Source organism: Drosophila kikkawai, chromosome 3R (genome assembly GCF_030179895.1).
Source record: "Drosophila kikkawai strain 14028-0561.14 chromosome 3R, DkikHiC1v2, whole genome shotgun sequence".
Classification (NCBI taxonomy): Eukaryota; Metazoa; Arthropoda; class Insecta; order Diptera; family Drosophilidae; genus Drosophila; species Drosophila kikkawai.
In genome coordinates this window covers 21135295-21160663 of record NC_091731.1, presented here as the reverse complement: position 1 = coordinate 21160663, position 25369 = coordinate 21135295, and the positions used below count along the sequence as shown (strand labels likewise).

Genomic DNA, 25369 nt, shown 5'->3' with positions numbered 1-25369 from the left:
CTTATAAAAGCAATTGTTTAAAAGGTCCTTGGAAGTCCTGAGTTTTCAACCTAGAAACTTAAAAGCTTTCAAAGCTCGTTTGGAATTGCCAAATCTGGTTTCTTTAGAAGGTCCTTAAAACTTGTTTATTTTGACTTTCAAATTGGTTTGGCGGTCTCTAAAGATATTCAGTCTTTAATTTTATTTGAGCTAAAAATTCTTGTATAGCTATTTAAGCTATTTAATTTAAAAAAAAATAAAAAAAAAAATATTTAATTAAAAAGAAGAGCGGCTCGCTAACTTACATTTTCGATTGTTTATATTTGAACCATTAATAAGAAATATTAATTGCCTGCAAAATTCAAACAGAGGAAGTCAAAAATAAATATTGGGAATCAATTTAGCTGGTGTCCCTTTCGAGGAAGAAGGGAATTCCCCTTCCCCATGTCAAGCGAGGCTTCCGGCTCAGAGAAATGAGGCAAGGATACACTTGGCTTGAGGCTTTGTCTGAATATGACAGATTTACTGCGCCATATATACTCGCAAAGAGATATGGCAAACTATTGGCACCGGAATTAACGCCGGAGGAGGAGGCAAAGGCGGAGGACCAAAACGAAGCAAGGTAAGGTGGATGCGAGATAAAGGACAAGTCAGCATCGATGTTACTCATACGCCGTGTGCCACGCATATGCACGCACAGTAACTCCGTAGACAATTTGCATTTGCAATTTTTTCTGCCCCTTCTCCTTACCCTCTGCCACCTGTCCCCCGTCCCATACCCAGTGTTGGTCGCTTTTCGCGTCTCGCTGCGCATTGCATTTTTCACATTTTTCATTTCCGTTTCCGTTCGTAGGTGGAAAAGAAAGAGAATACCCTCCATACCTTTCCCAGATTTTTCCCGGCGCTTTGTGCGTTTATCTTGGCCGACTCTGGCCTCTTCTCCTTCTCTTACTTGCTTATTTGCAGATTAATTTGGCTGCTGCTGCTGGCGTTCACCATGAGGTGTTCCCCATTCACCTGGAGAGCCATTTGTCGCCAATCCAAGGTATCAACTTTATACCGTCGAAAATGTGTCATTTCCGTTCGTGCCAATATGTTTCAACAATCACATTTCATAGCAGGCTTTAAAATTGAAAATGGAACCTTGGTATCATTAAACTTCTATATCATAGAAGTTTGGGTTGAAAATTCAATTTCTTGTCTGTCATCTAGCTGAATATCCTCTTCTTGAAATCTGTAGTTTTATTTTAGAAATATCACTGAAAGATTTAACCCCATCATCACTTAAATAGAGAAGTGTTAATGACAAAGGGAAGCTTTCTACTAAGAGACAGATGATGATTTCACTCTGACAAATTGCCTTAAAAATTTTGGATCAATGTTATTAATTAACTAATATAAAATATTTAGTAAAACCCCAAGCAAACGAATTGCTTAAAAAAGCAAAACCTGTTGTAAACTAATTACCAAAATATTTAATCAGCTTTAAGAGTCAGAGTTCAAAAATCTTGATCTCTATGGCCACCACCAAAACGTGTCCTACGCAGCTCATAATCCGTTGGAGTGAGAAACATGTTTCTTTTTCGGGGGTTAAGGACAAGAACAAGGACAAGGACACAAGTTGTTCCTGCTGCTGTCGCCGCTGATGATGATGATGTTTCCGCTGGCTGACATTTAACGCGCATTTAACTAATTTCATTTTAAATTGTTGACAATTAAGGGAAATTGCCAAGACGAATCGGGAGCAGGACCAATGCCTATGGCTCCTGGTTCTACCCACTGCTACTTCTCCTCATCGGCTTCCCCTTCCTAGAAAACACCACGTGCCATGTCGCAGTTAATTTGTTGGCAATAAGTTGGAGCACCAGGCCTAATTACAACAACACGCACGACATGACTGCGAAATTTTCATTAAAATCAGCCAGCGTTCGCTGAAACAATGCCAGTGTTGGACGAGTTGCAATCGAGACGGAACAGGAGCTTCCATGGAGTTCAGAGATCCGAAGCGAGAGCCGGAGAGGCTGCCCGTTCGACTGGCGGTGGGTCGAGCCGCCTGGTGGATACCCAACCCCGGAAAAATAGTCATTCAACCTGCGACTGTGCCCACCGCCACTTCCGCGGAGGATGCGCGAAAACTGTCATTTGCCGCCGCTTTAAAGGATTTGCTGGAGAACCTGTCGTTCCATTGTTACGGAAAATTGGTGGAGCAGGGTCGGCGAATTCAGGAGCGGTAGGTGACCCACCCCCAATCCCATCCGGAGTCGGGGTTCTTTTCAATTAGCATTAGCCATTACCAAATCGGAGGATGTATCCGTATCACCCGCAGCTTCTTCTGGTTCGTTTTCCATCTAACCGCCCTCAGCGCCCTAATTGCATTCCTCTGGGGCACCTACACCAATGAGCAGGACGCCCTGGTAACCACCATGTACCACCCGATGTATCCCATTTGGAAGGTGGAGTTTCCTGCGGTTTCCGTGTGCAGTTTAAACCGCATCTCGCGGCGTGCGGCCTGGCGTTATGCCCATGATTTGTGGGTTCAATCCTGTGTGTGAGATCCCTGCAAGTCCTTTAAATATTTCTTTTGGTTTTAATAGAAGCAGCAAGGATCCCAAGATGCGCAATTCCAGCTTCTTCTACGACCAACTGAAGACTTTTATGTACAGGTACTACGATTCGACGGACCTGCAGGACATAGACAATGCCCTTCGTTTTCAGAGCTTCCTGGATAGGTTTGATACGGATGCCGAGGATCTGTTTTTTAATACTAGGAAAAGGATGCATGCTTTGACTCCGAACTGCAGCGAAATGTTTGTGAGCTGCAGGATAGCAGGAGGACTCTTCAACTGCATGGATCAGTTTGAGGAGACGTTGACGAGCCATGGCTTCTGCTGCACGTTTAACTATGATGGAAGGGAGGTTTCTTATGAAAATAATTTAAGATTAAATTTGGATTATTTACTATTTTTTCATGTAATCCCCTTACAGGTACATCAATAAAAGGGACTTTCGTCAGCGCTACTTTGGTCCTGACATGGGCTTGGTTCTGACTTTAAGGACTCAGCCCAAGGACAGTTTCTACAAGATCAGTGGGCACAATGGATTTCTGGTGAGCCCTGAAAATAATATTCAAAGAATTTATTTAACACTTAAGTAAGGATATTTCAGATCTCCATTTATGAGCCGCACAGTTATCCGGATCCCTTTTCTGGCGGAGTTGCTGAACGTATCGCCGCGGCGGGCGTTAACACTCTTTTGCCAGTGCGGGCCAAAATATTCGAGACTTTGCCTGAGGCTCGTAGCATGAGTACATCTGTGGTGAGGTTTTAATAACTTTATAATGTGTAACAACTACAAAATACTTAATACATTTAAAATAATCCTAATAGCCCTAAATATCCTTATATTATGAAAAATATTATTCCATTTTTTGTACAATTTTCGGAAATCAGCGCAAGTGCCTGTTCGAAAACGAGATGCCTTGGATCTTCGCCCGTCACTACACCTTCAGCAAGTGCATCTCCGCCTGCCGAGCCCAGAGCGTGGTCAGCCTCTGCGAGTGCGTGCCCTTCAGTCTGCCGCACAGGTACATCGATGGGAACGAGAAGCGCATCTACTGCACGCTGCAGCACCTGGCTTGTCTTCGGCGTTACCAGTGTGGGTCCTGAAGTGGAGTTAATCGCATATTCATGGGAATAAATATCTCCCTCTTCTCCTTTTCATTCCTCTGTCTCTGCTCCTGTCCAGTCAAGTGGTTGAATGTCATCACCAGTCGCGAAAATGTGACGGGGCTGGAGCATGAGCTGCAGGATGCCCTCTACTGTCCGCTGTGCCTGGCCAGCTGCACGGAGACCCGTTACAGCGTGCGGGGTGCCATGACCCTGGGCCTACCGCCCACCATTCCGGCCAGGAGTGTGCCGTAAGTCCACCGGAACGGCAGATTCATTGCGGTGGAAATGGCGATTCGTTCGCTGCTTCAATTTGCCTTCCATGAACGGCTTTCTTTTCAATTTCCATACGGAGTCGGTCCCGGACTGAGGGATGGGTTCCTCCTGTGTTGCCAATTCAGCCTTTTTATTGATTGTTTATGCTGGATTTTTTTTTTTAAGGAAAAGAGTTTAAGGAACTTAAGGGGCTTTGAAATTGAAAAGGAATATTTATGAAACTTTCTTTTATACAATTAAGTTTTTATATTTCTTTTGCTTCTGATTTTTGTTAAGTATTTTAATATTTATTATTTTTTTTATATAACATTACGTTTTCTAAAGTATAAAGATTTTATTTCGTATTTCGATAACAATTTGGCTTTGGATACCGGCAACACTGGATCTTCTCTCCCATGACATCGTAAAAGATTTTCATTTTGCAGGCAAAGCCGTCCCGGACCGCGTGCCAATAACAGTTACGGCCCCGGCTCCAGTTCCGGATCCGGCTGGGACTCATCCTCCTCCTCCTCTTCTGCCGAGCTGGCCGTGGTTCGTATTTATTTTGCCGAAACGCACATTCAATACTTTCGGCAGATTATTAAGAGCGCCTGGTACGAGACCTTCAGTGAGTAGTATTTGGGGACGGAACCCCCGCCACAATTTTGCATATCTCACCCACCATTATGCCCCGTGCCAGGTACAATTGGCAACATCTGCGGCATTATAGCCGGTTTCTCGCTGATTGGCATCTGCGAGCTGTTGTTTTTCCTAGCCAAACAATTATGGCAGGCATGCCGGGCGGAGCTAAGGGCCGAGCTCGCCCACATTCAGGCGAGGCACCAGAAGAAGGACCACACCCAGGAACACATCCGGAGGGATACCAGGGACCGTGCAGAGCCAGCGGAACCGGAAATGGAAGCGGGCCGGCCGATGAGGTTGTTTATACTGCCGTAATTGAGCGCGATGCATCGTTAATTTTAAAGCTCACTGATTTTTATGCACATCCCCAGCAGTGGAGTCCAACTCAAGTGCACTTACTTTGCATTGTCACATAAAAATAAACAGAACTCACGTACGACTGCCAATTGGCGACGGGGGGAATGGCCAAGTCCAAGTAGCCGGGCAGCTGGAGTTGCCAAAAAGGCCCAGACGGTGACATTAGCGCCAACCGTTGCCACATTCCGGCTGGCCAGTTGCCCATCCGGGGGTCAGTCCAGCAGCCTGCGGACCACAGTTCCCCGGAACACTTGCAATCAGCATTATCTTTTATTTGTCGTATGCAGAGTTGGCAAAAAAAAATATTACTAAAAAAATAAAGGGAACACCCGCAGGCAAACAAAGTGCGACGGCCAGCTGCCCGAACCCGAAATCAATGCGGAAAAATCAAGTCTAAATTCGAGGGGAGAACACCATCTTGACGGAGTCTTCGCCATCGTTTTGCGACAATTACAATTTCAATTACTCTTCTCGAATTACTTTTATCTGTCGAGTAATTTATTGCCAGCTCAAGAAGTCGGCGAACCGGGCGAATAAGCAAATTTTTATTTGCCTGAACAACCAAATACACTGAGGCTTCATTATTAGTTGTAATTTTATTGACAAAAAAAAATATATATACCATATTTATATATTTATATATTTATTAAAATATTCCCAGGACTGTCCTCTATATTTACAGCTTGGGAAAGAATAATAAAATTACATTTTGTTGTAAATAAATATTTAAAAAACTGTTCTATTTGAAGAAAATGAAAGAAAAAGGTATTTTACATTAAGACTTACCCAAAAAACACAGTTTATATTTTCCAAAATGAAATAATTTCTTTTAATAATTAATTTGTACATGTTTTAAGTGTTTCCCTGTGTAATTTGAGTTTTTGTTAAGGCTTTACCTCAATGAAATCTTTGATGGGTTTTAACTTCTGCCAATTCTTTTCCACAAAACCATCAATATACAGATTCATACACCTCCACCTACACAAACAAACAAACAAACAAACACAGACTTGGTCGAGAATATATGCAAATTTCTAGGAAAATTGAAATGATTTCCCATTGAATTCTGTACGCCAGTTGTTGGCTTTGCCAAGCATAAAACTGCCTAAAAATTGCAAAAAATTTAAATGAACGCACTCCATCGAGAGAGAAAAGAGCCGAGTGGAAAGCATTGTTAAACAAAGGGGGAAGGAAGTTTCCACAGCGGTGGAGGACGACTACTGAGCTTCGCTTTGGCAGATCCGACTTCGTTCCATATTATCGCACAATACAATATGTACATTGGATTATTTCGTTTGTGTGAGTTGGCCAGGGAAACCGAGCTTCTGTTCCCGGTGGGCGGCCCTAATCCTCCCCCTCGGTGAGACTTTGCATCGCTATCAGCTTGTATAGAATTTCAACCAATAACACAAAATATGCGAACGAAAATCAAAAATACTCGTACTACTTTGATTTTTATTTTTTGTTTTCAATCCCCGTCGCCCCCTTATATTTTTTTCACCTTTCTTTCCGCCACAGGGGAGTTGAAGTTTTTAATTGAATTCCGTGTGGAGAGCGGAGTTCTGGTGCTTCAGTGCTTTTTGTAAGTTTTATGCCAAGTAACTGCATCAAAAGTGCAAAAAGTTGAAATTGAATGAGGCCAGAGGTAGATAGAGGTGTGGTAGGGTAGGTGAACGATTAAGAGACTGGACTGCGGATATGGAAATTTATGGATAGAGTTTTAAGTCTATTAGAAGTATTGAGGATACGTTTAGAAAATTAGAAGAGGTATTACAGGGACCTGTATTTGAAAGTCACGAATACATACTTATAAATCTGTACTATATGTACTTGATAAACACATTTTCTTTTCATCAAAATAAATGCAGTTAATGTAGAATTAAGCTGCTTCTACAGATAGCAAAAGGTTTTCTATAAAATCCTTATATATCCTTAGTGCATAATCCATGAGCCCCAAATTCCCCCAGCCCTCTTCAGTCTACTTCCACTTTTACCATTTTTTCGACACATAAATAAAGCTAAACATCCTTTGTGGCCTTATGGGGTTAAGCTAAGAGGATAACCCCTCGACGAAAGCCAATGAGCGGAGGTCCCTTCTTTGCTTGCTTCCTTCCTTCCTGCCTTCCAACATGTAAATGGTGCCCAAAATCCTGCAACCCATTTAAAGCACTTCTCGCCGCTCCACCGTATCCTCGTTTTGATCCTAGCCTCCTCTTCCGTTGCCCGTTTTTAAGCACTGCCAGAGATGTCAAGCTCTCTCCTCTTGCCGTTTAAGCTTTCAATTTCGCTGATGCTGTTGCACGATGGGGGTCAGAAAATTAGTAACAAACAAGTGAATAGGAAATATACATACCTTATGGTTTCCTGTAACAAGATTAATAAAGAAATTGTTGGAAAGTAACTTAAGTAACTAAGTAAAAATCATAAAGGACAATACTTAAATATGTTTCTGTTAGCTTGCCTTGGGGTCCCCAATCACGAATAATTAATTTCCGATACAGTCTAAAATTTTACTCCTTTTTTAAGCCACATAATGTCCTATTTATCTCACCGTAGCTGTGCTTGGCTGTGCGTTGAATTATTTAGGACGCGAGTGTCAGCGGGCCGCTCTAACTCGGCTTTTGCAAGCGTTTCGCATTGTACAAGTGCGTGTGTGCCAGTGTGTGTGTGTGTGTGTGTTAGCCAGTATTTATTTTCCCGTCTACACGGTGTCTGCAGCTCCTGCGACGCTTCCATGAATAAACATGCAAACAAATTACAGCACTCGACAAAACCCAAACAAAGGCAGGGACCGCCGCGCCTGCGAATTTTTAGCACCTGCGAACAAAGTTTTTTGTGTGTCTAGAGCCAGTGAACAAAGAAATATAGGCTAAAAATTTAATAGCAATTTTTGTGGCGATTTTCATAAATATATGTATATTTTGTTCTTTGAGCACCTTTAATGGCTGCTGCGTTCCGTGTAATCACTAAGCTGCACATGCCCCATTGAGTTTTTGGGCAGGTCCAATGATCGCTTGAATGGCTGACTCAGTAGCTGAGACTCAGTACCCATGGCATCAGCTTACGTCAATGGGAAAAGCTCGCTCAAGCATTTTCCAACAGCTGGACACAGTATGCCTGGAATGCCACTTCTTATATGTGATAAATATAAATAAAAATTTCAGGGAATCTGTTATCGAATGAAAATATATTGAATTTTTAAATATCGAACAATTTTTGCATTTAATATTTTCGATTTTATAGAAAACTGTTGATTTTTTTCTATTTTGAAGGTTGGAATTATCAAACAGAAAATTTAAATATGCAAATACAGAGATATAGAAAGAAAACTATAATCTTTTTTACCGGCTTTCGAGCTAATAATCGATATAATATCAATATATCGATTTTTTATCATCCATAATCACTGAATACATTTACATTCACGAGTTCAAACACTTTTTACACCACTGTTTCTTAGTCTGGCCCTAAAAAGAAGCTGAAATTGTAAATTCGGAGGGCTGTCAAAAATATTTGAAATGCTCTTAACGCCGACCGAATCACCCCCCGGACGTACTTTTACTCCAAACCACGCGACTAGACATCAATCAACACCTTCGACAATTTGATTGACAGCGTCAGAACGATCGCATGAAAATAAATCTGTCATTTGCATTTCAAGTTTCGTTTGAAATCAATATAAATATAGTACTTGAAAATCGTTCTGGCTGCCGTTGCCGTTGCTGTTGTTATTATTATTATTGCTGGCAAAGTCAATTTGTCAAAAACACCAACCCCCCCTCGACAACCGCCCACAGCAGATGCTTGTCAAAGCTTTTCATTTCGTTTCGTTGCATTTTCCGTTCCCACTGCGGTCACTGGAAAAAAGATACAAAAAGCATAAAGGGGAAATCCCTCAATGTTTTCTTTCCATTGGTTTGGACTGCAGCTTAAAAACAGATTTTCCTCGCCCCCCCGTCCAAATGATGTACATATGTATATATAAATACGCGACTGTGTATGATTTAAATGTATATATTAAAACCGCATATTTAATTAATATGAAATAAATGATCGGGAAATAAATAACGTTTTGGGGCTGGGCACCAGAGACCTGAATGGGGGACATTGGCAAAATATTGGTTCACGGTTTGGCTTTAATGTTAACGCACTTTGCACTCACTCACTGCACTGCCCTGCCAGCCAGACTATTTATTTAAATCCATATGAAGGCATATTTGTTGTGTTATTTAAACGCTTTTGCGATTCTTTTATCGTTGAACGGCGGAGTCTGGCCGGTTAATTATTTTAAGCTTCTTCATTACAATGTCTGCGGGCCCTGAATGGAGGGCCGCGGCCATGGTAAGTTATGCACACGGAGTGAATTCGGAGTGGTTCACTCGTATTATCCCGAATAATACAGCACTTTATCTGTAGGTACGCGGGATTCAATTATGCCTGCATTGTATAATTCTTTGCAATGAATTCGCTTCACCCAAAAACCTGTCTGCTTAATTAAGAAAACATTTTCAATGAAGGAAATTTATTCAATTTGAATTTGGGAAGCCAGAAACATTTGTTCAATAACTCTAGATCAAAAGTTGGCTTATTGGTAAATTATTTTATTCAATTTACTAATTACTTTTTACATTAAATATTAGTTAAATGTGGAAAACAATTGCAGATTGGCCTTTTGTTAAATTATTAACACTTTCTTTTACATTTAAGGCCAGATCTCTTAGCATGCCTGGGACTATATGTCATTTTCCTGAAAGGGTTTATGTTTAAATTTCATCGCGGCTAACATACACCGACAGACAGTTAAAATTAAACGGGGAAAATGTATATAAAAGTAATTTCAATTGGACTCTTTTTAAGCGTGAGTTTAGAATAAACATTTGTTTTATAATACAATTTATTTACAATTATCCAATATGCAGACCTGTCATTTATTGGTTCAATCCATTCCGATCAAGTACCACAATACACAACCTACCCAAAACGATGCTGTCCATGGACCAGCGGCCGGGATGGTGTTGTTTCCGAAACTCTCTGATGGTAGAATTAAAAAGATACATCCCATTTGGAGAAAGGGTCAAGGCGATGATTTTGTTAATCAACGATCAAAGGGCAAAGCTAAACTCTTTGGCAAGCAAAAGTCGGATACAGATGAAACTGCCGATAGTTCCACTAAGATGACCGAGATGACTGTTTCAGTACCGGATTTAAAGACTGATAGGTTCGGAAAGTTAGTGTTTGACACTTGGGGCGACACCTTGGGAGATCCAGTGGAAGATACACGCTTCAAGGAGTATCACCGCGGCAGTCCCAGCGTTGAGTTTCGGGCCCCCATGATGACATTTTCGACATATCGAGAAGAAAAAGTACCCCAAATTATTACCACCGCAACTTATTTTACCGACCTACCCACAGTCTGCGCTCGTAGGTCCACGATCTTTAACAATCCGGCCGTGATGCAATATTTAAGGCCGCGTGTGTACAGCAGAAGGTTTAACGTTCGGACGGTGTGGATGGATCTTCGGAAGGAGATCTGGGATGTGGGAGATTCACAGCAGTGTCACACGGCAAAAATGACAGATTGGAACAAGTATATTAACTGTGCCATAAGGCGGAACATGAGAATGGATTACCTAGTTCCCAAGTACCCATTACACCAACAGGGTTACTATTTCCATCTTATAAATCCCTTTGTCGGCGATAAAGAACGGACACATAATAGCGGAGAATTTTCTTTTCCGGGCTTTAAACCGTATTCGGTTAATAACCGTATTCGTAAATAAGAAAAGTGCACTAGAGCCTTGCTATTGGACTTGGAAATCGCTTGTTGTTTAATGTTCCCCCAAGTGTCTGTTATAGAGCTTACATATGTATATGTAGAGATATCACATAGTTAACACAGAAAACTACAATTTATAAAATAAAATGTATGTTAAGCTGAAGTTTTTGTGTGTTTTAACATTTGGGAAGATGTTAAATGGTGTTTTAGTGACTATTTTTATTTTTATTTCTTTTTATTTATTCTGTTAATATCAATTATTTAGTAGTTGTGGTATCTTCTGGCAAAATACTAAATAAGAGATTGGTGTGCTGAATATTTTGCTCTCTATATTTACATTTGCTCGAGCTAAGTTCCCACTTTGCATAATTCAAGGCTTCCCTTGTCTATTTACTTATTAATGCACTCTAAAAAAAAAAACAGCCAGCAAAAATATTTATAATTACTGGCGGAAGAAAACACCTAAGGGACGCGCCGGGACGTCTGAGACTTGTGGAGGAGAATGATTCACCAAAAGCACGGCTAACTTGCCGCACATTTTTCATTTTTATGTTGAGGTGAAAGAAGCGTAAAAAAAAAAGAGCAACAATATCAAGATAATTTAATGCCTTTAAAACAGCGAAATGCCGTTAAAACCAACAAAGGAAATCGTTTTCCGTAGGATTCGCACCCGCCGCTTCTCTTCCCCTCGGTCTTGTTTTCTGTTATTATCCCGTTGTCGCCTGACAAATAAACACATACAGCCAGACGTCCGTCCTCTTAGAGGGAGTGCAACAACAGCAAGAACATTAAATTAAATACATAAATCATAATTTTTTGTTGTCGTTCGTTGCCTGCCAACAGGGCTGAGATAAGGTGAGAGGGAGTTTTTATTTTTGGGACAGGACAGGAGTGTTTTTTGGAGGGAAATGAACTCGAATTAAACTTTAAGGCGGGGCCCTAAAGGAAAATACAAACAGGAAATATGTTAATAGTTGCTTTTTGTTCCATTTTGTTGTAATTAAAATTGTCTACCAGCTGCAGACATAGTTTATCATTTTATTTTTTTGTGATTTGGGAACTAAAAGTGTCTTTATTTTATTTATTATATAAAAATGAAACCCGTTTCCCTTTGTCCCAGCATAACTTGATAATATTAAGAAAAAGTGACACAGAAATAAATACAAACTTTTATTGTTTTGAAAGCTTTGCAATATAAGTACATCTCCAAACACTTGTAGTAGATAAATATTTTTATTGAACTAAAAAAAATTATTTCTAAATGAATAACGTTTGCCGGGCCCAGCGAAGCGGATCAGGTCTGCTAGTATTTGTTAATGAATCATCCGAATAATTAATAGGCACTAAACTGCCACACTTTTCCAATCACCCCCTCAATATCGGACAATGTATCTGCATAATTAATTGTTAATGATGATAAGTTGGAATTAACCAGCCTCCTCGGTACTTATTTGCGCACAGATTTAAAATCAATTTCATATTATTTGCCAAATCAACTGTAAGGGCGATAAATTAGTAGTTTAAATAAATCAAACTGCTACAAAAAAATAGCATATAGACAAATTAATGGGCTCCGGTCAGCCGAATAAAGTGAAGTGAACAATGAAATCGTATGTAATGATAGTCCCTTTAAGAACTCCTTTAAAAAGCAGACCCTCCTCCCTCTCAATGGAATTAAATATGAGAGGGCCAGCCTGGCACCATCTCCACGAAAGGATTTATAGGTTATCCTGGGAAATCGAAGCTGCCTCGGCTAATGCCAAAAGTGGTGGCCTAAATAAATCCACAAATCGGTTTAACCCAAACTTTCTAAGGGTGTGTTGGGTGCTGTTTGTCTTTTTTACGATCCCGGTTTTTGTTAATGCAAAAGTGACTCCCTAAAAAGGGTGTTAAAAGTGCCCACACCCACACCCACAACCGTCGTCAGGTTAACTAAGCAGCTTGGCATAAATTTGTACTTTCAAATATTTGCCTGACATCTAATTTTGATGAGCAATTTTTTGTAATACTTTCTGTGTTTCTCTCGGTTGCGGTTTCTCAGTTTTGTTGTCACTTTTAATTGTTGCATATTTGATGTACTACACACCGTAGCTCATTACGGGCCAAGTTTTACGGCTTTTTCACGACGCCGCCGCCCATCAAATTTCCCTACCGCTTCCGTTGCATATTTTAGTTAGCTTTTTGCTTAATGCCCGAGATTCCAGTTTCCCCTTTGACGGGGATTTCGCATTTTACTGGTTTGTTGTTTCTTTTTTTTTTTTACAATCTCCATTAGAGCGGTCCGCGCCTGTACATAATTCCTATGTGCAGTGCTGTAAAAGTTGCATAAAATAAATGTGCACCAAAAAACCTGCAATAATAATAAAAATAATAATTTGCGTTGCCAACGCAATGACCAAGGCTCCGCCGAGGGTCGCACTCGCTATCGCATTTCCAGCTCGGAATTTGCCTTTTCCCGCTGCCTTGCGCTTTTCTGCTTCATTTTAAACGATGATACTTAAATTTCCATTAAAGCACTTGCCGCCGCGGCCATCAATAAACGTGGCCCGGCGGAGGGGCAACGGACTGCGTAGTTCTGTATTTTTTTTTTTTATTTATTCTTTTTTGTATTTTCCAACCAAAGTCAAGCATACTCTGCGGTTGCCACCCTCATTTCCCTCACCCATTTCCCATTTCTGACTCCCGTCGCTGCTATGGCAAAAGTGGAGGTGGTGGGTCCAAATATTTACAGTGCACAACTTTCGCAAGTATATATAATAAGTTTGTATTGGCCAGAGATGCACAAGTTGTGTTGGAAACCCTAGTTGGGATATTCTTTAATTTAAATACAAATTGGTTTATTGTTTGATATGGGGAAAAAGTTTAAGCTGTTGTATTTTCTCAGCTGTTAATAATATTTATTGCTTGTGGTCTTGAGTCTCTTGGTAATAAAATTGCATTAGTAACTGGGAGTAACTATCAATAAATTATAAAAGTAATTTTCAGTATTTTAGTTACTCAAATCAAAAGAAAACAGGAACTCTAAAAAAGATTAAAGGTAGATAAATAAAGTTGTCCTCAAATATCACTTAAAACATATAATATACTTAAAGTATAATGAAGTATAATTATATAAAAATATGGATAAATTGTAGTTTTACTTAAAAATAAGAAAAGATTTCATCAGATGTGAGGACTTAATACCTAAAATTATTCTTTAACCTTTTGGAAAGGGTTCCTTAATTCTTGAAAACTATATATCCTTGTTCGGTAAGGACGAATATCCCATACCTGGTGGCATTTCTTTTTGTAGGCCTGCCAATGTCCAATACAAATGTGTATATATTTATATAATTTATATGTAAAAGCATTCATTGCCGCAATGACGAGTGCCACACAATTTCATTACTGGTTTCTCTGTGCATGTATATAGTATATATATATTTTTTTTTTCGCCCAGTTTTTCCCTTTTAAGCAACTGGGCAGGCCGCAAATATTTGCACTTTAAAATGAATTTCACGCAAAGGCAGCGGCCTGCTGCCGATTTTGCTGCCGGCCTAAAAAGATTGTTGTTGCAGCCGATGAGAAGTCGCAACCTGCGGCAAGAACGGCCAACGAGAAACATCGACGCACTCGACCGGCATTGAATCCGATCCATGGCAAAATAATTATATAATGTTGCCAGCTGGAAATATATTTATGAGCCAAGAAGAGCCACTGGGCCCACTTGGTCCACTTGGTCCACTTGGGCCACTTGGCATTTCATTGTTGACTTTTTAATTCCCAGATACGTGGGCCCCCGGGGCGAAATGGGTAAAAGATAATGATAACTCTTGGCCCATCGTGGCAGGCTTAATAATAATGATAATGTGTCATAAGGCAATTATTCAGTTGCAAAAAGTTGGCTGAAGGGCAGCGCAGGAACCGCATAAAGCATAAATAAATATCCTGCAGTTATTTGGAGTGTGTGTTGACAGCGAAATTGATTGCAATTAATGGGGGTCCTAGGCGATACTCCATACTATGTATGCATGCTTCCAGCACCAGTTTGTGGACCAGCTCTCCAGCTCCTCTTCGGCCTGAAGTGCAACAGTTTGCGCCTGAGTGCCTCCGCTCAAAAGATGTTGACGGACAAAGCAAACAGCTATAGAAACTGAACTGAAACTGAAACAGAAATGCAGCCATTCCGGCCAAGACAGGCCCCCAGTCAAGTGAAGTCGAGTCAAGACGTCTTGAGATGCCTTTGCATGGCTTATCAATTAGGCAAATTAGTTGTTTATGCTTGAAACGCACATCTGCAGCTAAGTATGCCAAGGCATACTAAAATACCAACTAACTAAGTTGTTTAAATACAGACAACTGGACCTAAAGACGTTGGGGAAACATTTGAAAATCAATTAGGGCCTAATCCAGAGGCACCCAGAAAAAAACACAGAAATAAATACAAAGCCAAGTAAATTACTTTAAACAAAACACAAACAAAAATGTGAATGTTGAAAGCTGATCAAAAAGATTATATTTTTGTTTTTAAGGTCTATATATTACTAATTTTCTGAACTTTAGTTTGAATTGCTATACAAGATGGTATCACAGACAGAAAAAATATTTAATAGTTTGTATTATTTTGCTCTAAAGATATTTTTTTGAATGCAATATAAATAATATATATTTTATAATGTTTTAAAACTCTTTTACAGTTGATATTTTGTTAAAAAAAACCACAAATATTTGTGATTCTTACATTTCTTCGTGTGCAGCAAAGCCAATTTGGCTGTGTCAATAGAAGGAAAAGGACATGAAAGAATGCCTTTGCCTTTGTCAGCCCCCAGGGGCCAGGGACTCCACTCGGAACTCGACTCGGAACTGGGACTACGACCCGGCAAGCATGTAAATATTCAAATCAAAAGCGCAATTGAATGTGCGAGTAAATGTCATCGTATCTCGCATTCAAATCTTTGATTGCCAGCCATTCAGGACGGCAGGTTTATTGCACTACACTTGGCACTCAGCCAGACGAGTGGCGGAGAGTCGGATGGTCGTCAGGCAATCCGATCCCATTCACCTGCTGCTCCTCCAGTTCTCCGGCTCTACGGCTCTCTCCGGTTCACCAGCTCCGATGACACCCAGACACTGTGCCGGGAATCGACACAGAATAGCTGCCAAATGCCAAATGCCAGGGCACAAAGCGAAATAAGGAAGTGTTTAAATAAAAATGTAAAGGACGAGGAGAGGAAGAACTAGGACTGTGTGCCGGGGCAGATCTCGCGGGTATGTGGCATTGTGGCCATGTAGGGTAGTAGTGGTTGTTGCAGCAGGAAGTTGGCACAAGGCACCATGGAGTGGCATTGATCTTAGCATTGGACACGGCAGAATACTAAATGCTAAAATGCTAAACGTTGAATGCCGAAGCCCAACCGAGGCTGAGGTTGAGGTTGAGGCTGAGTCGCCTCCAGGTCAGTCATACTTAATTCCAAGTGGGTTTCGAGTTGCCAACTTGATATTGAATCGTGAAAGGGCTTTAGCTTCGAGTGGTGGCTAGTTCGTTGAACCAGGGCCCTCGAGTGGAGGGTCCGGCTCTCGCTCGATTATTTAATGGGGCACTAGGATTAAGCCCAAGTGCGGAAACGAGGGTTTCAACTAAAGTCTTAACTGCAATTAGCCACCAGAAATTTCTAAATTGTATTATTTATTTTGAAATGGATCAACTTAATGTATGAAAATAAATATCTGTGGAAGGTAAACACCTTAAAGACCCTCTCATCTTGGCCTTGCAATGCTTGCTCAATCAATTAGCACCACATTGCGTATGACTGATTTAGTACTGGGCTTTATTTATGGCGGCTAAAGGTTCGTTTATCGATGATGCTTTCGTTTGCATTAACGGCCCTGTTTGCCGTCGGAGGGAGTGACTTGCAATAGCTAATAAATATTTGTGCAACGTTGCGTATGACTAATGTGCGCTGCAGTGTGTATGCGTGTGTTTGGGCATAAATTAAATGCCAACCAATGCAAATAGCAGAATACCAACCGATGATGGTTGTTTGAATTGCGTTTAAATTCATTAAAATTGAATACGTTTTGAAAATTAATTAAAAAGCCACTCAAAGTGTCAGCTTGCTTTTGCCCCGGGCCGTTGATTTGTCCATTCGATTATGGCCAGTTAGGCAAAAAGGGCAATTAAAACCTGAACAGGCCACGCCAATGGCAATTAAAAGTGCATAATAATTTTTTACGTTTTTTGTAAGCTTTAGTTATATTTTTTTAGGGCAAAAAAACAAGTACAGATTATGAAACGTGAGCCACAAAAGGTTGCCGGGTACTTTTCATTTCCATTGTCATATGGCACATGCCATGGGGAAATTAGAAGGCAACTCCAGACTGGGGGGCGTGGCCACAATCACATGGATGCCGGCTGTTGTATCTTCCATGGATTCCTAGATCCCGGTTTTCCAGAATCCAGAGACCAGACCAGGGAGAGCTTGTGTGTAGTTAAACACGTACCCAGCGAGATGACTTCACCGGCATTGGCATTAAGTCGTCCGCTGGAGTGCCTGCGTTCGTGTCTTTGCCGTTCCACTCGAGGTGTCTTTAAATGCGACGAAATCTTTATGGAGTCGCCTATGTGGCAGCATCTTCTTGGAGCATCTTTGGAGTTGGCTTATGGCAGTGTGTGCGCAGCATCTCCGACGTATCTGTGATGCGTAACGCTGCCTGGATGCTTTTAATGTCGCACAAAAGAGGGTTTTTGGACTTTACAGTGCTTTATGCCAGTTGAAAATGTTGGCAGCTCAGCTGTAGAGGAAGAAGAGTATTTTATTTCCCTTAATAGTCGGTGCGGTTTTATATTATTATTTTTTTTATATAATGGATGAAGGCAGTTTCTTGTTTTCTTAAAATTTCTTTAATATTTATTAGCAGAGTATTCAATCTTCTGTGTAAGTAAAGGCTACTTTGGCCCAGAGCTTTTCCCTCGGTGTTCTGTATGCATTTATACATTTATGCTAATCGCGTTGGTGCGTCGTAATGCCGCTACTTTAAGTCTTTTGGCTTTTAAAGCCCGCAACGCAGCTGCCAATCCCAATCCCAATCGCAATTCCCATTCCTGTCCCAGTCACAATCCCCAAACCCAATCCCTGGCTTGTGTTACATTTGGGAATCAGGATGGAGAACCAAGAAGCTGAGCTGGAAGCCCACCTATGTCTGCGGTGCATTTTCTCAGCATCCTTTCATAACACCAGGCACAGAGCCTCAGCTGGCTGGCTGGCTTAGCTTCCTTGTCGGCGGCTCTCACAATGCGCTTTGTGTTCGACTTGTTTGAAAAACTATTTTACATTTAAGCGCGAAATTCCACACTATGAATGAATTTTTCATGAGCCCGCGGACAGGGGCACTTGACTCGACTCGTCCTGGTCCTGTTCCTGGTCCTCCTTACAGCCCTACATCATTATCATCATAGGTTTTGGCCTGCTGGGAGCTGTTCCAGTCTAGATCCAGTCCAGATCCGAGACCAAACCCTTTGGTCAGCTGCCTGGCATTTTAATTGAATTGATTATTTCAATGGTTGGGTGTGATGCTGATGTTTGTTCTCCCAATCCCCAGCTGGGTTGGCTTTCGTTTAGTCTGGCTTAGTGGAGTTTTTTGGGCACGTAAAAATAATAATTATTTGCCTCTAACTTTGAAGTTAAACAGAGCTGGGCTTAGGGAAGATACAAATGTCATAGAGTTATGTTATGTATCTTTTAGCATAGGTTTTAAATGAAGAATTCTATGACTTTATCAAAACTATATTCAATGTAATTTATCAATGCCATCCATATTTCTACATTGTAAGCGATACTTTTATATCGATGGTCACATTTCTCTTCTCTAATATATGTATATCCCTCGCTCCAGAATCCAACTCCTTTGCATGCGAATCGGAGTCGTAGCCTCCAGCTAAATTGTGTTTTATCTGCTGCAATTTAACCCAAATTCCGACGCTTGGAAATTGCATTTGGAGCAACGCGTTTAGGTTGCCAAAGTGCAGCCAACAATGCGGGCGTGTCCAGGTAAAGAAAGGCCAAGAATGGCAGGGAACAGGGCCCAGTAAAAAAACGAAAAAAAAAACAACTAGAGAAGAATCCGAAGCCGGAGACCACCACAAGCCAAAACCAAGACCAAGTCCTAGTCCCAGTCCAAATAAGCTCGAGGCGCAACTATGTAAATTGTTTGTAATTTGGTTCTGGTTTCCATTTTAGCCCCGGCTCTTTCAGAGCTTTCTTTGGCCAACAGACCGACCGGTAAGTGCTTTTGGCATTCTAACAAAATGATTATTGATCACTTAATAAGAATTTTTCATACAATGGCGCCACAGAGAAAGAGACCCCCGCAAATCTGGTCTTTGTCTGTACCAAGGACCTTGGCTCCCTCCAGTCACAAAGGCACTTTTAATGAGCTGCCCACGCAACGGTGCACTTTAATGCAAAATAAATAAAGCTGGCAAATTGACAGGAGGGGCCTGGAATCGAGTTGGGGACATGTCAAAGCGAAAGTATCCATTACTCGCCTGCCAGTTCCGAGTTGCAATTTCGTCAATACACCTTAAGAAATTGTGTAAAAGTTATGAACAATGTTTTGTGATTATAAAATCTACAACAGTATTTATTTTTGGTTTTCCTTAACTTAAATTATAAAAACAAATTCAGTAAGTAATTCAACTTTTACTGTATTTGTTTATACCTAATTGATGTCTCAATTTTGGCGCTGTTTTCGTCAAGTGCTTCATCGTGAAGGGCAGCAGTTCGATTCAATTCAATTCAATTCATTCGGCGTAATTTCAGCCATACCTCCAGCGATAAGAGAACAAGATGTTGGCAACGGGAATGCTCTGCCAGATACTCGTACTTGTGCAACCGAGAACAGAGACACGAATGTCTCGAATGGAGATACTCGTACATCTTGTGCTGGTTTTTTTTCTGCGTGCCCATAATGATGCCGATGAAATGCCATGGCAATTGAAGGCAGTCTCAGTCGCAGTCTCAGTCACAGTCTCAGTCACAGTCTCAGCCTTCAGCCCGATAAGATATTCTATATTCAAAGACAGATACATGGGCTGGGGAACATAGTTGCGACCTGACAAAAGAAGCGGCTCCAGTGGCGCTGCCGCTGACAACTTGAGACGAGAGATAATTTGCTACTTGAATGCAGAGATACATCGATGATGCGAAATCAAAGCAAATTTCAGCAGTTGAGAGCTCAGGAGCTCCGCCAGCAGTGAATCATGCGGATATTTGGGCTTGTCTGAGCCCAATATTTGGCCCGGCCAAATCATCGATAGCTGGGCAAATTAATTACCGAATTGCCAATTCATTTTCAATTATAATTGAAATCACTTTGCCCCAAAGTCGTGACTCTAGCCGGAATCGACTTCATTTATTTGGAGATTTATCACGCAAAAGCAAAGTTTATGGGCTCCTTGAGAGTTTTTACCTTCGATTTATGATTTTAATTCTGTCAAATCAAAGAACATATTGAAGAGGAAACTCAGCGGGCGGTGGCGGTGAATTTCCTCGCAGCGAGAGTGATTTCCCAGCTGGGGTTTTCCGCTTAATGTGAAAAGTTAATTGCTTTCGCAGAGCGCAGCCATGTGGAGAGCAAGAACTTTAAGCGAAAAGATTTTTCCGTTTCGACAAGAGTGACCCATTTATGGTCCACTTCCACTTGCAGCGCCACTTCCAATCAAAAGTGAAAGAACTTACCTTCAAATGCACAGAGATAGCCATCTCGTCGTTGCAGTCTTCGTTGCAGTATTTGCTCGAGCTGGAAAAAGTATCTCATGGCTCCGCTATGGGTCTCTTTCTCCCTCCGTTCGCCGTGGAGATTGTCATTCTGCGATAAGCCGTCGCCTGCGGGCCCAATCTAAATGAAATCCAGATACATTTGTGGCCGCTGCGACCCAGTTTGCTCATTCATGTAACGAAAGCAAAAACTATAGACAACTTGTGCAAATTGACTCATAGGCAAATTTTACTTTCCTGGGCCTTTTTTCTTTATCTGCCTCGCTGTGTTTTGCTTTTTATCGTTTGCCATTGAAATGGTCATACTTCAATTGAGGCTCATAAATTTTTACAGGCTGACATTTTGTTTATTTATCTAAGCATTCGGGCGTGTCTATTTTTAAATGGCCTGACTAACTTACCAACTGACTTTCGCACCCCGTCAGGCGTCAGGGAGTGGGGAAGTCCACTCAACCCGAGAGGTTGGCAATTAAACGACATTTGCCAGACGCCAGGACAAACAATGACAATTACATTTACAATTGCTAAAATGTAATAAATATCCACAGAGTGTTTGCATTTGCTCCGTAGATTCTGGGGGGTCTGGAAAAGCTGGCAGCGGGCAACGCCCTTCAGAACGCTATTAATTTCCGCGCTGGGAAAATTTTTATTGTCGCGGAAAGTAAAGTTTATTACGCTCTTCGTAAAGTAAACTTCAATGGAAGTTCTGCCAAGGGGCGTGTCGCTTTCGCAATTTCGCATTCAAATTAACATTTGATTACAACTCAATTCCGCACCATTCATTGCCAACAATTAATCAATATAGTAACGATATGCAACTTAAATGGAATTTGTTTATCAATATTTTAATTAGGCTTTGACAGCGGCAAGTGCTCATCAAGATAATTCACATTATACCGTTTACCTATATATTCAACAAATTCGAATTTATCCAAATGCCTTTTTAATGTGACAGGTATTTTGATAAATTAACATTGAATCGATTCAAAGTTAATGAGCGTATTTTAATTATACCTGTTTTTCCACGACAATAGTTTATTTATTTTTTAAGCGGGAGTAAATTTTGGCAAAAGTTTTTGATGAGTAGCTTGAATATAATGAAACTATTAAAAACTTAAGGCTGTTTAATATATTTAAATAAATTATTATTAAATGCATATTTTTCTAAGATTTAATAAACTATAAAAACAGTTTTTTTTAAATATTTTTAGAGAATTTTATAGTTGGAAATACGTTAAAAATAAGTTTAAAGATCAAAGGAATTTTTGTAACTTAGATTTTAAATTAAATAAATAATATAAATAAATAATAAATCCCATTTAATCTATATTTTAAATTTTATTTAATATAATATATTATTTTAAATTTATAAACTGTTGTTACCAACTAATTCTTGACATTACAATCATTTATTAAAGTAATAAACAACAATAACTTGTGTAATACCTATCAAATCTCTTACCAAAAACCTTTAGGCCCCCCCAATCAATCACCTTCACAATTCCACGTGCTAAAAAAAAAAACCAAAAGAAAATACCAATTAATTAATGTTCCGATAGCAGCTATCGGCTCTATTGTTGATTGATTGTTGAATATTTTACCCTATACCCAGAATGCCTGCTAATTGGAAGCATTTTCCCTGCGAGGTTGCAACCGAAAATGAAATACATTTTGAGCGCAGCAATTTATATTGAAAATTCCACATGAAATTTCTGCTCCAAAAAGTGCGCAGAGCAGCAAGAAAATGGAAAGAAAAGAAATCATGAGCAGAGAGCAAACATGCCGAGCATGGAGTCCATCCATCCATTCCTCCCCATCTCTAAATTGTATCCGTTGCACATACAGAAACATACATATGTGTTTGTATATATGTATAGTATGTTTTTGGAGAAGAGTTCTGCCGCCATCCATCTGGGCTCCTTTGGGAGCAACTGGGTTGAAAATGACACACCATGAAATTACATTTATGCCGGCAGTGCAAATACTTACAGTTATGAACCGGAGAACCGGGGCTTCTCGCCACGAGACTGTATCTAATACACTTGAAACTCTGTTGCCGGGCGTCTCAATGGGTCCATGAGACTCATGTGTGTGTGAATCGAGGCTTCTCCCAGTCAAATGTCACTCTTGCCACTTTTGCTGCAATTGCAGAATGCCCGAGTGCTGAATGCTGAAATGTGTGGCAAATATTTATACAGTTGCCGCTGCTCGCTGCTTCGCTGCTCGCTGGGTGGCTGGCACATTGCTCATTCGCCACGTAGGACTATTTGATTAAATTAGTAGAGTGTAGTGTGTAGAATACTTGGCATGTCCATGTCCATAAATGGCGCCAGCCATGTTAATAATTAAGTTGACAAATTGCTTCCTGCGGGATTCCAGCAGAAGTAATGCAAATATTTTGCTGGCCCGGCAAATAACTGTGTCAACTTCTTGCCGTAGCAAAAGTTGGCTTAATTAAAAGCGGACTGCAAGCGAAATTCTATCAAATGGCAAATTGCTTCCGTTCGTACGTAACCCGAGAGTCAGTCAGTCATCCTCAGTTCGGTCAAAATAAACAAGACGAGAAAGGGTAAAACTGGGCTGGGGGAAATTGCGGCAGATACTATAAGCTTGCAACACCTCATTTAAGCGCTTTGTGTTGCACACATTTTTTCGGTATTAAATTACAATTTGCCACGGCTTGTTTGTTGTCTCAGCAAAAATAACACCAGCAAACCGAGGCAAACAATCAGAGAGCGAGGGGCATGGACAGCCGATCCCTGAAACTGAAACACAATGCCAGCTAAATAAACAAACAGATGCAATAAACGAGTGCGATTCGGTGCAGGATTACGGTTGGCAAGGGGGCAGGAGCTTGGCCAGACAGACAGCCAGAGTAAGAGTCGGAGCCAGAGCCCGTGTCATGGACAGTGGCAGGGCCCAACCCAATGTCAACGGCGCTGCGAAGTACGTTTTAATCGACAAAAGAAACTGATGCCGAGACACACACTTTATATCCTTTGCTTTTATGGATAGATTTGAAAAGTATTACATAAATTACCAGGACATTACTTTGAGATTTATAAAGCTTTGATTGAATCAAGGTTAAGCAATAGAGACATAACTTTAAACTTTATTTGTTTGGTGATCCTTCTTACAATAATGAATTTATTAACATTATTATTGCTTAAAAAATATCCTCTAAATCTGAATTTTACCCTACATGACGGTAAGAGATACTTTTCGATGACCGATACGTCTTAAATTTCTGTAAGTAATGAAGCGAAATGCAATTAAAAGTAATTGCGTATCAATGGCAATTCGCTTTTAAATGTGGCAGCAATAAATCTTCAGTGGAATTTAATGGATTCTTTAAGATTGCCTCAATAAAAATCCAGCAGTAGTAAAGGTTTATCAAATTATGAGGATTGAGTGGGAGTGGGATTGTTACTCCGACTGGGAATGGGCACTAGGCAGTAGGCAAACATTGGCAAGACCAGGGAACTGTTATTCCCGTCTTCAGCAGCTTCGTTTAAAGCGGTAAACCCGCATCATGACCAGAATTCTCAGCACAAAAAAAAAAAGAAGAAATATAAAAGGAAAATGCAAATTTTGAACGGCAGTGAATTTTTCTTTTGTTTTCGCTGCACTGCAACTTCCGCATTGTTGACCATGAATAAAAATTTAAGTTCTTATTGTTGGGGACACAAGGCACGTGGGCTGGGTAAAGAAAAAAAGAAACACCAAGAAAACAGAGGGAAAACAAACAAACAAACACAATCTGGCCATGTTCGGCCACAACGCCCACGAAAAAGAACTTGCGCTTCATTGATTTCGCGGGGAAGTGCTCTCCCGGGGTCAAGTGAAGCTCTGCTTCGCCGGCCCAGACTTTCTAAATCCAGGACGCCATTAATCTAGCAAGTGTCCGGCAGTATGACTAAATTAATTTTTGTTCTGGTAGCCGCCGAACACTGGCAGCACAGCTTGTACTCCTCCGGTCGTGATTTATAGAGCACTCATTTAGAAAGTTGCTCTACAAGCGGCCACAGAGGCCTCTCAGTGCCTCCAGATTCAGCCTGTCTGTTGCACATTGTTTGGCCAGAACAGTTCCTTGTTACAGTTTTGTCGTGCCTGCCTCAGTTGTAGCGCATCCACGGAGAGAAATCGCTTTGGTATATAATATGAATATAAATTTAACTCGAAACACAGAGAAACTAAAAGGTTTCTTACCTATATTGATAAATATTTTAGTATCCTCTTTAATATCTTTAAAAATTATCCTACTGATACACCCCTACTTAAGCTTAATAAAAATTATTTTTATAGTTTAGTTTTATAGTTTTCCCCAGTGTCTGGGCCGTGGTGTTGCTTTTCCTGGTTGTGCCTTGGGCTTGTTCTCTTTGGGGTTTAATGAATGACATTTGCTGCTGCGGCGGAGTTTGATTGAGTTGTTTTTGACCAGCCATGATAGCCAATTGGCGGTGGACGATGGTCGTTGGACGATGGCCCGATGGCCCGATGGTCGATGGCCGATCCACGATAGGCGATTGCAACTGTCAACTGGTTAATTGGAAATCACATTCAACGATCGATGGATGCTCTCAAAGGCCTGGTGAGGGGAAGGCACCAATTAATGGGGCACAACCTGGCATGTTCTTCATTCATAAATTCGTGTGCGAAAATCTTGATTTATATGTGGCCAGCTGGGCTTTATCAGTCGCCATAAATTATGTGATGCGCTTAAGCGTTTTATCGCCGTTTAAAGAGCGAGCGCCTTCCTCGGCGGTGTTTATGACAATATTTTGGCAGGGACTATATATTTTATACTTTCGTATATAGATGGATGTACTTGCCCCCTCTAACATATTGGCAAGTGGCCAGGCACCAGCAGCAGTGGCTGGCAAAATATTTTCGTATTTTATGAGGCTCTTTGGCTAAAAGCGAGTTTTTATGGCTTTGCT

General features: G+C 40.8%; 2 protein-coding genes across 3 annotated transcripts; both read left to right on the top strand.

Annotated features, from left to right (window-relative positions):
• The first annotated feature begins 1964 nt into the window (after positions 1 to 1964).
• ppk24 (pickpocket 24) lies at positions 1965 to 4856 on the top strand. Its single transcript, XM_017182826.1, has 9 exons — positions 1965 to 2209; positions 2306 to 2509; positions 2574 to 2888; positions 2962 to 3085; positions 3160 to 3294; positions 3429 to 3633; positions 3724 to 3895; positions 4346 to 4527; positions 4600 to 4856. Exons 1-9 carry the CDS (start codon positions 1965 to 1967, stop codon positions 4854 to 4856), a joined length of 1839 nt encoding a protein of 612 aa, XP_017038315.1.
• A 4749-nt stretch (positions 4857 to 9605) lies between these two features.
• Positions 9606 to 10837, top strand: LOC108086023 (uncharacterized). 2 transcript variants are annotated; one of them, XM_017182835.3, is made up of 3 exons: positions 9606 to 9756; positions 9818 to 10261; positions 10311 to 10448. In XM_017182835.3, the coding sequence occupies exons 1-3, from the start codon at positions 9718 to 9720 to the stop codon at positions 10350 to 10352; spliced, it is 525 nt and encodes a 174-aa protein (XP_017038324.1). In that variant the 5' UTR covers positions 9606 to 9717; the 3' UTR covers positions 10353 to 10448. The 2 variants fall into 2 exon arrangements, with proteins under 2 accessions (XP_017038324.1, XP_017038323.1); XM_017182834.3 differs by having other exon boundaries at positions 9818 to 10837.
• Positions 10838 to 25369: the final 14532 nt, after the last annotated feature.

Coding starts and splice junctions, on each gene's coding strand:
- ppk24 (XM_017182826.1), top strand. CDS start 1,965: ATGGAGTTCAGAGATCCGAAGCGAGAGCCGGAGAGGCTGCCCGTTCGA. Junction 3,634..3,723: donor TTGTCTTCGGCGTTACCAGT/GTGGGTCCTGAA, acceptor GCTCCTGTCCAG/TCAAGTGGTTGAATGTCATC. Junction 4,528..4,599: donor CGCCTGGTACGAGACCTTCA/GTGAGTAGTATT, acceptor GCCCCGTGCCAG/GTACAATTGGCAACATCTGC.
- LOC108086023 (XM_017182834.3), top strand. CDS start 9,718: ATGTATATAAAAGTAATTTCAATTGGACTCTTTTTAAGC. Junction 9,757..9,817: donor CAATTGGACTCTTTTTAAGC/GTGAGTTTAGAA, acceptor TCCAATATGCAG/ACCTGTCATTTATTGGTTCA.